This window comes from Ascaphus truei, chromosome 5 (assembly GCF_040206685.1).
Source record: "Ascaphus truei isolate aAscTru1 chromosome 5, aAscTru1.hap1, whole genome shotgun sequence".
Taxonomy (NCBI): Eukaryota; Metazoa; Chordata; class Amphibia; order Anura; family Ascaphidae; genus Ascaphus; species Ascaphus truei.
This window is the reverse complement of record NC_134487.1, coordinates 121,899,253-121,913,236: the sequence shown is the minus strand read 5'-3', so window position 1 is coordinate 121,913,236 and position 13,984 is coordinate 121,899,253. Positions and strand designations below refer to the sequence as shown.

The 13,984-nt window shown below is 38.9% G+C and overlaps 1 protein-coding gene across 4 annotated transcripts in view; it reads left to right on the top strand.

Annotated features, from left to right (window-relative positions):
* The window catches only part of NEDD1 (NEDD1 gamma-tubulin ring complex targeting factor), a 65,277-nt gene extending 52,810 nt beyond the window's left edge, over positions 1–12,467 (top strand). For all 4 annotated transcript variants that reach the window (XM_075600545.1, XM_075600546.1, XM_075600544.1 and 1 more), the window contains 2 exons: positions 9,136–9,202; positions 11,267–12,467. In XM_075600545.1, coding sequence (XP_075456660.1) covers positions 9,136–9,202; positions 11,267–11,371 — 172 coding nt within the window. In that variant the 3' untranslated portion in view covers positions 11,372–12,467. The remainder of the gene's footprint in view (positions 1–9,135; positions 9,203–11,266) is intronic.
* The last annotated feature ends 1,517 nt before the right edge of the window (positions 12,468–13,984 follow it).

Sequence of the window (13,984 nt, the reverse complement as noted above, 5' to 3'; positions counted from 1 at the left end):
CTCCTATGTATATATATAAAGTAGTATCACACAGGTAATTCTATAGCACCAATGGATAGGTCTGGTAGATACAATGCTATATCTATTCCCTTAGTGGGCTGTGTATGACTGCTTATTGCTCATATGGAAGCAATGGAGAAGGTTTGCAATATTTGCTACCGCTCTTTCATACACTGCACAGAAACACACTTGACCTGCTTTACAACGCGGATAAAATACAGGCCTCCCAATTATCAGTTACACAATAAATACTTCTCATGTGATACTATATTGCAAATGATTGGTATATCATCTGCTAAGGCATATACACTGTACCACGTGTATTTAGAATATTCCTTATGCGGTAGGGAGAACCAACCGATTTCAGCGGATATAAGCAGCCTGTTGCTTCAACCAGTGCACTGTACCACGTGTGTATGGATGTATCTCTTAGTACACTCTGCGGCTGGCAAAACCGATCGATTCCAACGGATATAAACAGCCTGCTGCGTCAACCAGTATATATAATAAATAACCCTGTCTTAGTAAGGGCTTACAATTGGCTCGATCGCACACAGTAACTGCTTCACAATGTATCCCACCTGGTTAGTATATCATTTCCCCGGTGTTTTATCTTGGTTGGCTGGGGGTACGTCTTTCTTAATAGCCAATCATTATCGGCGGGGAAGCATGACGCGGGCATATAGAGACCTGCCCATTATTAGTTTGACGTGTGATGCTCTTAATGCCCTATTAAAGAGATATTCCTTAAATGTGGTCCAGTTAATGTATCATAGTAAATGAACCTCATAGGTGTAAGTACACCCATGTTTCAATGAACAGAAGTGGTATGCCATGGATTCAGCTGTAGGATTATGCGCAACATGCACAGGTAATACAATGAATTGGGGCTATGGTGTACTGAAACAACACTGTGAATGGAGGAACCCCTATACATATATATACATATGTACATATACATATATATACATACACGTGTATATGCAAATGCTTATGTATGGCGTAGGAATGTGTGATCCTTAAATCGGCCGCCTCTAATAGTCAAAACGACCAAAGGGAGTTTTAGAAACTCCGACTGTATACCCAGAGCCCCCAAACCAAAAGCGAACATGTGCACCGTTACGTGCGTGTGTAGGAGTGTGGGATCTTAGTATCGCCGCCTCTAGCAGTCAATACGGCTATAATAAGTTTAGTACTCAGACTGTATTCCCCGAGCCCCAGAATGTAGAGGTGCATTAGTATACTGGTGTATATCCAGAACATGTATTCATGGGGCACATGGGGTACATTTACACCCAGTTTTTATAGTTCAATAGACCTTTATTCCCCCGTGAATACATGTTCTGGATATACACCAGTATACTAATGCACCTCTACATTCTGGTAGTGGTATAGTTATATATAGTGTGCTGTGATGAAACAGCTATAAACTGTACAAGCTGAGCGTGTGATTCAACTGTTAACACAGCGTGCCTGGTTAAGTAGAAACTGGCAGAAACTGTATACATGACTGATGGGATTTACACCTTCAATATAGCCCACAACCAGTCAGCACATTGTGCGGCACAGTCCCTCAGGAAGCGATATAGATGCTAAACCCTCTGTATACTATTTATGATACTACTAGTATTAACTGGTGTTTGTAGTGCTGTGTTATATATGTCTTACACAGCGTGCATGATTGAACACATACTGCTAGCACCGTTGCAGACGACAGACAGGTTGTACATACTTTATTTATAGCTGTTTCATCACAGCACACTATATATAACTATACCACTCCACCCACTCCCTGCAACCACTCCCTGTTTCTTTTAATATTTATAGTTGTCTTTGCATATGTGTTAAATAAACTGTTTTTATATATATTTTTAATATGGTGTATGGGGTTTTCTACCCAGGGATTGAATTCTTCCCAGCCATTTATAGTAGAAGGGAGTGCAAATAGGATTTCTTTTGAGTTATCTCAACCCTACACCCTGTCCACTAGTTTATAGTTAAACCTGATATTTTTCTATATATCTGTATAGCTTATATTATGGCTGGTATTGCTTTTGGGGGATTTGAGATGAAGAGGAGCATATAATCTGCGAAAGCTGCTATTTTTAATTCTTTGTCGCCTATTTGAATACCTTTGAAACTTCTCATCTTCTTTAGATGTCTAATCCAAGGATCTAGTGCTATATTGAATAACATTGGTGACAAGGAGCAAGTTTGTCTCATTCCTGGTTGTAAAACAAAGATCTGAGTTTAGAGCATTGGCTGTGATAAAGGCCCTGGGTGAATCGTATATAGTTTGAATTAGTGTAATAAACTTTCCCCCAAAATTATGTGCCTAGAGTGTCGTGGTAATATGTGCCCATGTTAATTTTTCAAATGCATTTTCGGCATCGAGATTTACTATTACATGGTTTCCATTGGGTTGCCCTGAGGTTACCACTGCAGATCTCACAATTGTGACTGACTGACTCTCCCAGGAGCAAAACCTGTTTGTTCCGGGGGATATTATGTTTGGGAGTATTTTTTTTAGACTATTAGTGTATATTTTTATTAAAATTTAGAAATCTTGGTTCAGCAGGGCTATAGGCCTGTAGGACGAAGGTTGATCCATGTCTCTACTTGGCTTTGGGAGAACAATTATTTCTGCTAAATTAAAAAAAACATTGTAACATACTTATATGGTTGTATAGATTAGTTGGTGTGTTTGCTACTTCTGGGTTTAATATTTTATAATATTCTGCACTTAGGCTGTCAGGTCCTAGTGATTTGTTGTTTTTAAGTGTTGATAGTTTCTTGCACCTCTAGGGATTTCATAGGTTTGTCTAGTGCCTCTCTAATTGTTGGTGAGATTTGGGGAAGATCTGCTTCCTTTATAAATTTTTCTCCCAATTCTTTTTCATCTGGGATTGTTGTGTATAGTTCTTTGTAATAATTTAGAAAAGTTACACATATTTCATTGGTCTTCGTTGTTCTATTGCCCTCTTTCATACAAATAGATAATATTTGATTGGTTATTTTGGTTTCTTTTGTTAGGTTGGCCAACATTTTCCCAGGTTTATTGCCCCATCTGCAATACAATATCAGTTATATATATTTATATATATATATATATATATATATATATATATGTGTGTGTGTGTGTTGGGTTTGTGCTCTCTTCTGTCAGAAGCGCCTCGTATAAATCATTAGTTTCTAGTTATAGTTTTTTGTTACTAGCTGTGTTGTTTGCCTTATATGCTTGGAATGCTTGTGTCATGTGTAGATTATTCAGTTTTACTTTTCCTGCTGCTGTAAGCAATTATATGGCCTCATGTTCTCCACCCGCTCTTCCCGACCTCGGCTCTGCTGCGCTCGCAGACTGCGCTTCTACTGACTGGGTATTATCAGCCGCCAGGTCCGTGCTCACTCATTGTCCGGTTCGGTGTCTTCGGCAGCCCGATCTGTCTTGTAGTTCCACACCACCTCTGCAACCATGTGGCTCACCTTCGAACACTCCTCGGTCCTACGCCCGGTTGGCTGACCACCCGATCTGACTTCCGGTGACTTGCTTCCTCCTTTGTCTGCTTTTATTTTATACACCTCTCTTTCTCTTTTTAAATTGATTTGTTGATGGCATTAATCCTTTTTTGGGGATATTTTAGAGGAGGCTTATGCAGAGCTCTTGTAAAATGCGACCATTGCTAAGGCCCGCCTACCGGAAGCCGGCATGCGCATGATTCTTAATATTTATTATTATTATTATTATTGGATCAATGGAAAAATTGATCATTCAGCTGAAACTATTGTTCCCTGCAATGTTCTGCTTCCCATATTAATTTTTGTGCTAAGGTCAGAATTAGGTGAAGCATATATGAATTAATTTCTTCCAGTTTTGGATCTGACACATGTACAGTATGCTGAAGGGATCTTTGCCCCCTGAATCATCAAAAATGAGACCGCACGAAGGAAAAGCGCACAGATCTCAAGTGATGTAAATGGGGGGGGGAAAAAAAAAAAAACTTTCGTTCGGCACCTCTCCGGTATAAAATGTAAATGTTTATTCTTCTACGGACTTCCACATGTGTTGGGAGTGATCCTCTCCCAAATAGTTTCCCCTCCAGAAGTTTAAAAATAACTTTTAAAGTCAACTGAAGGGTAAAGGATTGCAATGATTTATTTTTTCTCACAAGGACCAATTTGCAACTATTTTATGCTTGAATTGTCTTTTTACATGATTTGATTTTTGAGTTTTACAATTGTCATGTATTGATAATTAACAATTGAAAGAAAGTGCTTAGGCAGGATTGCTGCTTTTAAAGTGTGGGGTTTTTTTTTACCGCAAAATCATACCACACAAAACACCATTTAAATTGGCAAAAGAAAAGTTCCTTCACTACTGATTCAAAACTAAAATAAAAAATCCAGAGAAATATATAGGACGCTGAACGCTGCTCCTTCACACCAGTATTATGGGCATGGCTTTAATGCCTCTGGGGAGAGTCATTTTAATATTTCAAATGCTTAAATCTCCTGAACAAAGCATCAGATTTTATAAAACACGCTTTGGAAATGACCAGAAGAAACCTCTTAAAGTGTAAAAAGTGTAGATTGCTGCTTTAAAAAATAAACTAAATTATTACAGAACGACTAGTGGGACAGAGCTGGGATAACTGTCCCGGGCCTGGCAGATGCGCAAGGATGTCGAGTCAAAACCCTTGGGTCCCATACAAGCTGTCGGCTGCCCTGGGTGTTGTATTTTTAACTTTTTTTTGGGAAACATTTCCAATAGCCTTCTAAGTCAACATAACGTGAGCACTTCAGTACGGTTATCTTCAGAAGCTACATTATGTGGCGTTCAATGACCTAAAAAGCCCTTCCATAGATTAACTTTAAAGTAACACTACCAGATGGATTTGTGTCTAAGTTCTAGCGAAGAAGATCAACAGACAGTGGGAGGCTGTGACCCTTTCCATCGATGTGAACTGCAATAAGGACTCATGGGGGATTGCTGTGAGCAGGTAGAATTCGAGCCAGCTGTTGAGTCTGAAAAATTGTGAAAGATGTGTAGATCTACAGATAAGTACCTCTACAGAATAGTCTCTGAAAGTTAAAAAAAAAAATGACAACTCAAATTGTAGTATTCTAATGTACCGGTGAGACAAAGGGATATTATTAACTCATTGGTGTAAAATAACACATTTCTGGAACAAATACATTGAATTAAACCTAAATATTTTAGGCTCTAAACATGGACACTCATGGGGGCTGAAAATGTAATTTCTGTTTGACAAAGACATGTTCTTTTCGAATATTTGTAAAGCACCAATATATTCCGCAGTGCAGTACAATGAGATATAGAGTTATTTATATTACAAAAAAAAAAACTTTTACATACAAGTGAGGATAAACCAGCACAAACCGATGCAAAGAGGTAATGAGGGCCCTGCTCGTTAGAACTTACAATCTAGAAGGAATTACTGTAGGGACAATGTTGAAACAAGGTTAAGTGGCTGTTCATTGTAGGATAAGGTGTGGTGTCTGACTGCTGAAGCCAATAAGGTTTGGGGTGGGGCAGGATGTTACATAGCGTAGAGATTGGTGCAGCCACACAGCTGATCCCAAAGGGGTGGGAGGGGGAGGGCAGTTGGATGTGTGGCGAGTAGGCGTCCTTGAAAAGGGGAGTTTTTAAACATCTGAAAGCTGAGGTGAGAGTCTTGATAGTACAAGGTAGGGAAGTCCAGAAAGCTAGCAGCACAGGAAAAGTCTTGTAGGGCTGAGAGATGGTAATAAGATGGGAGGAATGACAGATGTCGTGGGCAGAACATAGGGGGCGTTTAGGTATGTATTTGTGGATGAGGGCTGAGATGTAAGGGGGGTAGTGTCGTTGAGACTTTGTAAGTCATTACTAGGGTTTTAAATTTAATTCTAGAGGTTATGGGAAGCAGGTATAGGGATATGTGTAGTGACATAGAGAAGTGGAGCAGTGATGGGATGGAGGTGGATGATTGTTGTAGCAGCAGCATTTTGGATGGATTTGAGTTCAGAGCGGCAGACGAGGGGAATGCCAACTAAGAGAAGGTTGCAGTAATCGAGGCGGGACATCATGAATGAGTGTATTAGGATTTTTAGTTGCATCATGATTGAGAAAATGGTGTATCTTGGAATATTTCTGAGGTGGAGACGGCAGGACTTCGCAAGGGACTGAATGTGAGGAATGAAGTAGAGATCAGAGTCAAAGATGACCCCTACACAGCGAGCTTTAAGTGTTGAGTTTGACCGTGAGGTAGTGTTGGTGTAGCGGTGGAAGAGGGAAAGAATATTAATTCTGTTTTGGACATGTTATGCTTCATGTAGAGGTGAGGCATCAAAGTGGAGATTGCAGAGAGACAGTTGGAGACAAGGTAAAAGGGAGAGGTTCGGGGAGGAGAGCAAGAGATTTTGAGTGTCATCAGCATAAAGATGATACTGAAGGACAAAAAAATTGTATTAGTTCACCAAGAGAAGAGGTGTAAAGTAGGAAGAGCAGAGGGCCAAGGACAGAGCCTTGTGGGACTCCCAACAGAAAGAGATAATTAAGCAGTTGGAAAGGTAGGACGTGAGCCAGGAGAAGGCTGCATAACGGAGGTCAATGAAGTGGAGAAGGGATTGATCAACCATGTCGAAGGCAGCAGAGATCCATGAGAATTAATAGGGAGAAATTACCCTTGGATTTACTGTAGCTGCAAGAAGGTCATTGGTCACTTTTTTTTAGCGTCTCGGTGGAATGTAGAGAACAGAAACCAGATTGGAATGAATCAAGCAGGGCATTGGATGAGAAAGTGAGTCAGGTGGTTGTATATATGTCGCTCAAATCGCTTGGAGTCAAAGGGGAGAAGAGAGAGAGAGGGCGGTAGTTAGAGGGGGAGAATGAGTCAAATGTAGGTTCTATTATCACTTGCAAGGCAGGGAAGTTTGGTAGCTTGAAGTCTAGCTCTCTGACGAGCAAGTTCCCCAGGGTCAGATTGCACATATTTTCTAGTCTGCTATAGAAGCTTCATCATGGTCATTGGATGTGAAAAGCAGTTAAGTACATGTGTAAGGAGAAGCAACAGATAACTAAGGTTGGCGATCGTTTAGTAATGCAAAGCGTCTCTGCCTATGACACTGAACTTATTAGTGGTGTTTTTGCTTTTTTATAATTGGTTATTAGAGAGCTATCCAGAACATCCAGCTAAAATGGTAACTATCAACTGGCTAATTATATTAGTGAAAGTATTGTCCAATAATTGTAGAATATATTGTAACAAGGCATACTTGGTTGTAATTTACTCTGCTGTGTTGAAATTCAACCACAAATCCTTCATAGATGTGTACTGACTTACTGGTCATTCCCGGCTAATAATGAAGTGTCAGTTATAGATACAGCAGCTGTTATCCGAGCATTTAACTGGGTACATTTTTCATTGTGCCGCGCATGTAGGTTGCGATATATTCACGAGTTTTGCCTCTGCAGACATAATGGCCCTTCGGCCAATGTTCAATGAATAAGAGATACCATCACCCCATAACGGGGCCTGTATTTCGGGAAGTAGGGGGTCCCCGGACCTGAAACCAATGTGGTTCTGCTCCAGAGACCCCCTGCTCCATTACTGTAATGTTTAAAATTAAAACCCCCGCGATCTCCTGTGAGAGGCGCGCAGTTAGTGACTGATTTAGCCTATCTCTTACCGCGTTTCAATTACAGACAGGCAGACCCCGGTAGGACTCACACAGCAGGGACCCCTGCTGTGTTAGTCCGAAGGGCCATTATAGTCTGCCCCAGCAAAACTTGTGCGGATCACGGGGAGATCTCAAAATCCATTTCGAGATTTCTTCAAATAACGGCCGCTGCATCTGTATAGCAGTCTAAGCAACTCAACATAGATGCAGATTAAGGTATATAGAAGTCTATTCACAAAGCTTTGAAGTGTTATCGAAGCTCGATTGGTGTTGACTGCCCTTCAAGTCAATTATATTTAATGCCTGATCAAGCTCTGGTTCTTATAGGAGCTTAGTTAATACCGACGATCGTTGGAAAATTATGCTTTTCCATCAACTGAGCACAAGTATTAAATTCTGTCATATCTAAATTTGTAACCACGTGGGAGCTTGGTCTGACAACAGAAGTGGAGATTGCCATGTTTGTTTTTGTGTACAGAAAAAAAGCATTTATGATATACACTACCGACACACTTTATTGAAGTGTGGTCGGTACCGCAAGCCGGGAAATCTCCCGGCTTGCTAGTGGCCGCCCCTCGGGTCACGCATCATCGGGAGCGTGCGCCCACTGCACGCGTGTCCAGGGGCTCCCCGAGGGAGCCCTGGTGTCCCGCGATCGCGGGACAGCGGCAGGGGGTTCCGGGGGACCCGGCGGACCCGGCAGCGGTAGGGAGAGCGCCCCGATCGGAGGGCGCTCTTCCGCTGCTTCGGCGTGCGCCCGTCACACTCGGGCGCGCGCCAGGCTACTGCTGCGGCACAGAACGGGCAAATGCTCGAATAAACTGTGCCGCAGCAGTAGGAAAAGAGAACTTGTTAAATCTATCTAATACTTGCTTATACAATACTAGAGATGGTTTTGTCTCAATACATTTGTAAACTGTTTTAAGTCTTTCAACTAAAGCAAACATATTTTTTAAACACTCAAAATGATTTTACAAAGTTAGTTTGTAAATATGGTAAACTGAATCTTTAATATTCTCTTTAACAGTGACATTGAGCAGGATATACCCCTACATAGTGTTGTCTGCTTTCTCCCTACTTCTCTCATTTACTATTTGATACTCTGGCAGGGAGTGATTCAACATACTTAACTGTTAAATAAACGAACAGAGCGTAATTTTTCAATTTATTTTTAAGGCTTCCTCGCATATAATCCAATGCTTTCACTTAGTACGTTTTTATCCTTGCTTAATGATTTTATGGCTTCTGATTTTTTTTATTTTTCCTAAAGTGTGCCATAACCAAAAGTCATATGCTCACTTTCATTGTAGGCCATTTTTTTGGGAGGAAATGCACTATTGGGGATGGTTAATAGCAATTCAAGGATGCCATTTTTGAGCGCAAAGTGAAACTTTTTTCTCAATTGATAAAGCTAACAAGGGATCTAACGATTCCTGCACTTATTCTTTTGTCTTTTAGAGAAGCATTTCACAGAGATGTAGTGAATCTACAAGTGGAGATGATAAAACAGTTTCATATGCAGTTGGTATGTACCAGAAAATGTAATTGCCTTATTTCACAAATGTTGTGTTTAACAGTTACATAGGTACAATTTTGTCGTCTTGTTGTGTAGAGAAACAATCTTAGTTTGGTGCATAACCAGACCAAATTTCTAATTTAAAAAAATATTTGGCAGAGAATGGGCTAGTGGTTCAAAAATGCCATAAATGTTGCATGATCACTGATCACCTCCTAGAAATTACAATAATAGATCCAATTCAGTTTTGTATTTTCTGTCATGTTCAACATCTACGAGTGTACTTTGTTTCGTGTCATTTTTAGATGGACGATAACGCCATCTTGTATAACTATCACGACTACATTCTCCTTCAGATAAATTCAGTGGACTAGGTCATTTAAATATATTCACTTGATAAAATTTAGAAGGCACAGGTTGTGTCAGTGACTTGCAAATAAATCTGTGGGTAACATGCATCCAAAATGTAACACAAAGTTATACAGTAGTTACAGGCTTCTCTGTGCAGGGACTTCCTTATCTAGTGTATCACTTTTTGTATACATCCAAGTTTTTAGTTATTGAGATTTCACATCCAATGGTGTAGCACTGCAGAATACCAAAAGAATAGGAGAGGACTAGCTACAAAATATAATATTATGTTTCTAAATATCTAGATGCAAACAATTTCAACAGCAAATATATTGTAATTCCAGCAGCCTTTATACTGTAATCCAAAGTATTTATAATATTAACACCTCTACATGAATCCTCTGCCAGATGAAGTTAACTGTAGATTTGTAGTGGCTTTAGCAACTCAATGACCCAAAACAGTTTTTGTTTGACCATATAGACCAGTGATTTTCAACCCCCCCCCCCTTTTTTTTTTATTCCCCTGAGGAACCCTAGAATTACCTTCGTCTCTCTCCCCCGTCTCTCTCTCTCTCTCGCCCTTACTCCCCGTCTCTCTCTCTCTCTCCCTCCCCGTCTCTCTAACCTTGAGGCCTCCTGTGCTGCCAGTCGACGTGGCTCCCTTCCATCCTGTCTCCCGTGGAACCCTTGTCGAAAATCACTGGTATAGGCCATAACTGACTTGGACTCCTTTTGCTTATTTCTATATTGTAAAAAGTATTCTGTCGTGTTCTGTAATCAATAGACCTTGTTTAATATTAAATGTGCATGTGGAAGCAACATTATAAAGACATGCTGCTTCAGCGTTTTTAGGGTAAAATAATCTTTGTAATAAAAGCCAATATGTGCAGAACTGTGAAAATATGAAGAAATTGTAAAACCTTGCCTTATAAGTTATTTGTACGCTTTTCCGTTAATATTATTTTAATGGCTTACACTGCTGAAAGGAAGGTTCATTGCACAGCATGTAATAAAACAGGAGGTTATACATTAGAAAACCATGGTGCAATGCAGAAGTTGTTGTGAAATCGGATAATCCCTCTGTTGTAGACTATTTAGCAAACTACCTAGGGAAAAATCTTGTCAGGATATAGGAGGCAATATTTTCTGGGGTAATGTGTAATTTTATTAGTAAGCAATTATTTAACAGAGGGTAAAGGAACAGAGGAAAGAACTGCAATTTCCCAAATTAATAATGTTAAAGCAACTAAAGTATGTTTATTTGAAAACAAGAGTTTAAAAGGACACCAAATACAGAGCTACGACATTTATTAGCATGGATGTCACATTATATTTGTTGCTGGCAATGATCCGCGCTTGATGTTGTGTGGAAAACAAAGTAGACTACACTACTTTTTGGTATTGGTGTCAAATGTTCAAAAGTATATTCTCATAAATTTGCATAACAAATGCAATGCTGTTCATTTCCTTGCATCAATTCCAGCAGTAAACATTACCTGCTGTTTCACTGTGTTTGTGTTCCAGGAGGTTTTTTCTTTATCCATGATTATTCTTGAAAGATGAATTTGCAGCTCTTGGTACTTAATTGGGTTTGCATTACATTTACATGGACATACAGTGTGCAGAATGTTAGATAAATGCAAATGGTAAAACAAAATATGTTTGCTATTTGTGAATTTTTATTGTTTGTACTTACCCACACTTTCTTTCTTTTTGTTTCAGAATGAAATGCATATGTTACTTGAACGATACTCTGTAAATGAAGGCTTGGTTACAGAAATCGAAAAGCTACGGGAAGAAAACAAAAGATTACGTGCTCACTTTTAAAAAGTGCACTTGGTAGTTACGTTATACAGTATGCACTTGCAGTTCGATCTAAGGTGTCAAGAATTTTTTCTTAACATAATATAATTAATAATAATAAACACGGTCCTAATTTGTGTCATTGTCATAGCTTTAATTGTCTTAAATATTCTTTATGAATTGATTACTTTTGTTTGAGAAAAGAACCCTAGATAATGTAGTGTTCAGCTGCTATGTATGTTATACTACCAGAATTGCAGTGCTTGAACAGAAAAGAACCATGGGGACACCAGCAGTGTTTACAGAGCTTGCCCAATGCAATGTTCAATCATAAAGAAGATCCAACAAGGAAGGACAGACAAAGAGATTTAAACGGACACTAGATTTTAAAAAGGATATTGTTATTTATCAATAAGAGCATTTCATGTACAAACATTTTTCTATCACCTTTTACTCCTGTACAAATACTTTATATATTTGAATTTTGAACTTTATTGAAAGAGTTAAAAAATAACTTGCCTATAACAATAGTTTTCTCGTAGAAGAACCTGTCTAACACCGTTCTAGGTAATAATTTGGATCTAAAACCTGTTGAGGAAGCCATTTTATGAAAGCTTCAGTTGTAGACACAAGTGCCTCAGTTGTATACCCAAGTGCCTATTTTTATTGGAGTATAAATTAGTTGATTTTTTATGTAGAGGCCTTTTTTATCTTTCTGTTTGACGTGGTTTGCAAAGAAAATTGCTCACATTTTTGTATTGCATTGAGTAAGAACGTTTATATATACTGTAGAAAAACAAATGCCGGATCTTTACTACTGAAACCTTTAAAAAAGATGCATATAGTTTTAACCATATTGTGTCTTTATTTAGATAAAAGGGTTTAATGGTATTTTTAGAAGTAGAAAAAACGCGACGCACCGACATGTTTTGTCTTTATCAAGACTCCCTGCAAGATTCAACAAGTCAAAGGAATGGACATCGTATTTTGACTGTTAACACTGTCTAAGCATAACAGTTGTGTTTATCCTTCTGAGCCTCTGTTTTGGTCTTTTGGACTATTTTTGCGTAATACAACAAGGTTTACAAAATGTAACAACAATTAAAATATTTTTCATTGAGACTGTGTACTGTACATTGACATATATAATCAATCGGTTTTGATTTCAATTCACTGAAAATTACGTTTGCAAAGTAAATTTCTTCCCTATTTTCATACAGGTTTTTTTTCTTAAACTTAGAACCCATTTAAGCAAAATCTGGAGTGGAAATAGTCATTTTATTTAAATGGTAAATATAAATGCCATTTTAATCCTCAATATTATGCAATAAAAGAAGAAATGGTACATTGGAAGTGTCTGATGTGTAGTCAAGCATGATAAAAATTAAAAAGGTGTACCAAGAGACTCCTAGTGCCTTCATACTGATGATATAAAATCATTGAATGTTTTAATGACTGTGAATTTTAATAAAATACATTTATACTCCATCACAGTGATTTTGTACTTAAAGCTTTCAGAGCTACGTACTTCTAAACTTTGGTTTACTGTCCACTTATTACATGAACAGCTGATGTTGAGTGCTGCTTTTATGTAGGATAAGAATTACACCCTGACACCCATCATTGAAAATATTACGCCTCTGTTCTGTGCATAGCACAATGGTGATTCTGTTTGTAGAAGTAATAAAAGTTCTAAAATAACCATTTTTACACATGTATATTTAGAGACTAAAATAACATGATTCTAATGTTGGGTCTGGGTTAACATTGGGAATGGCATTTTGAGTCCCCTACTCCAGGATGCACAAACTTTTCCTACTGCGCCCCCCTACCTGCTGTCCCGTCCCCCCCTCTCATGCCCCCTACTTACCTTGTCTTCCCTCCTCCCCTCCCCGGCATTTAATTTAAAGGCCTTGGGAAAGAGAGCAGGGCCTCTGCAACTGCCACGCCTCCTCTGGAAAATGTTGCGTCCCCCCCCCTCCAGTTTGTGCACCCCTGCCCTAATATATTGTCACAAATAAGGGGGGGGGGTTAGAAGCATGCTTGTTAATTGTTGATACGGACACTACACTGTACGTGCAGTATAAACACTGTTCTCCGATTTATTGTTTTTACCTAGGCGCTCATTGTCATGGAAACATTCTGTAACTCTCCACCTCACCAAAAGCAGCCAAAATCTAAAAGTTGATTCCTAAAGTACAGGACTTTCTACTCCTGCTTTGAATGTAGAGGCAGACCAAGTGGAGTGCAAGTTTCAGTAATGGGGTTTTCTTCTAATCAGAATAAACCTTGGTTACTTGAAAGCCCATTATCCAAAATGACAAATGTGAGAAGAGACCAAAACTTTGGAACTAGATAGCTTTTGTTTAGATTTATACATCATTATCTACTGCAACCCTTATAAAGCTGTGTATTTTACTACTCCATTCCATAAAGTAATCCCTTCCTATAATGTTATATTATGGTAAATTCCAAAAGCCGTTAATGCATGTCTAAGGAATCAATGGACTTTCATTGATGTAATAACTACAGCATAATGTAGAAATATACAGGACATTCCTTCCCTGGGTTGTTTAAGTGACAGTGATCATCTTTTTCCCAATATACAACTTAATATTAAACATTTTCTTTTCTTCC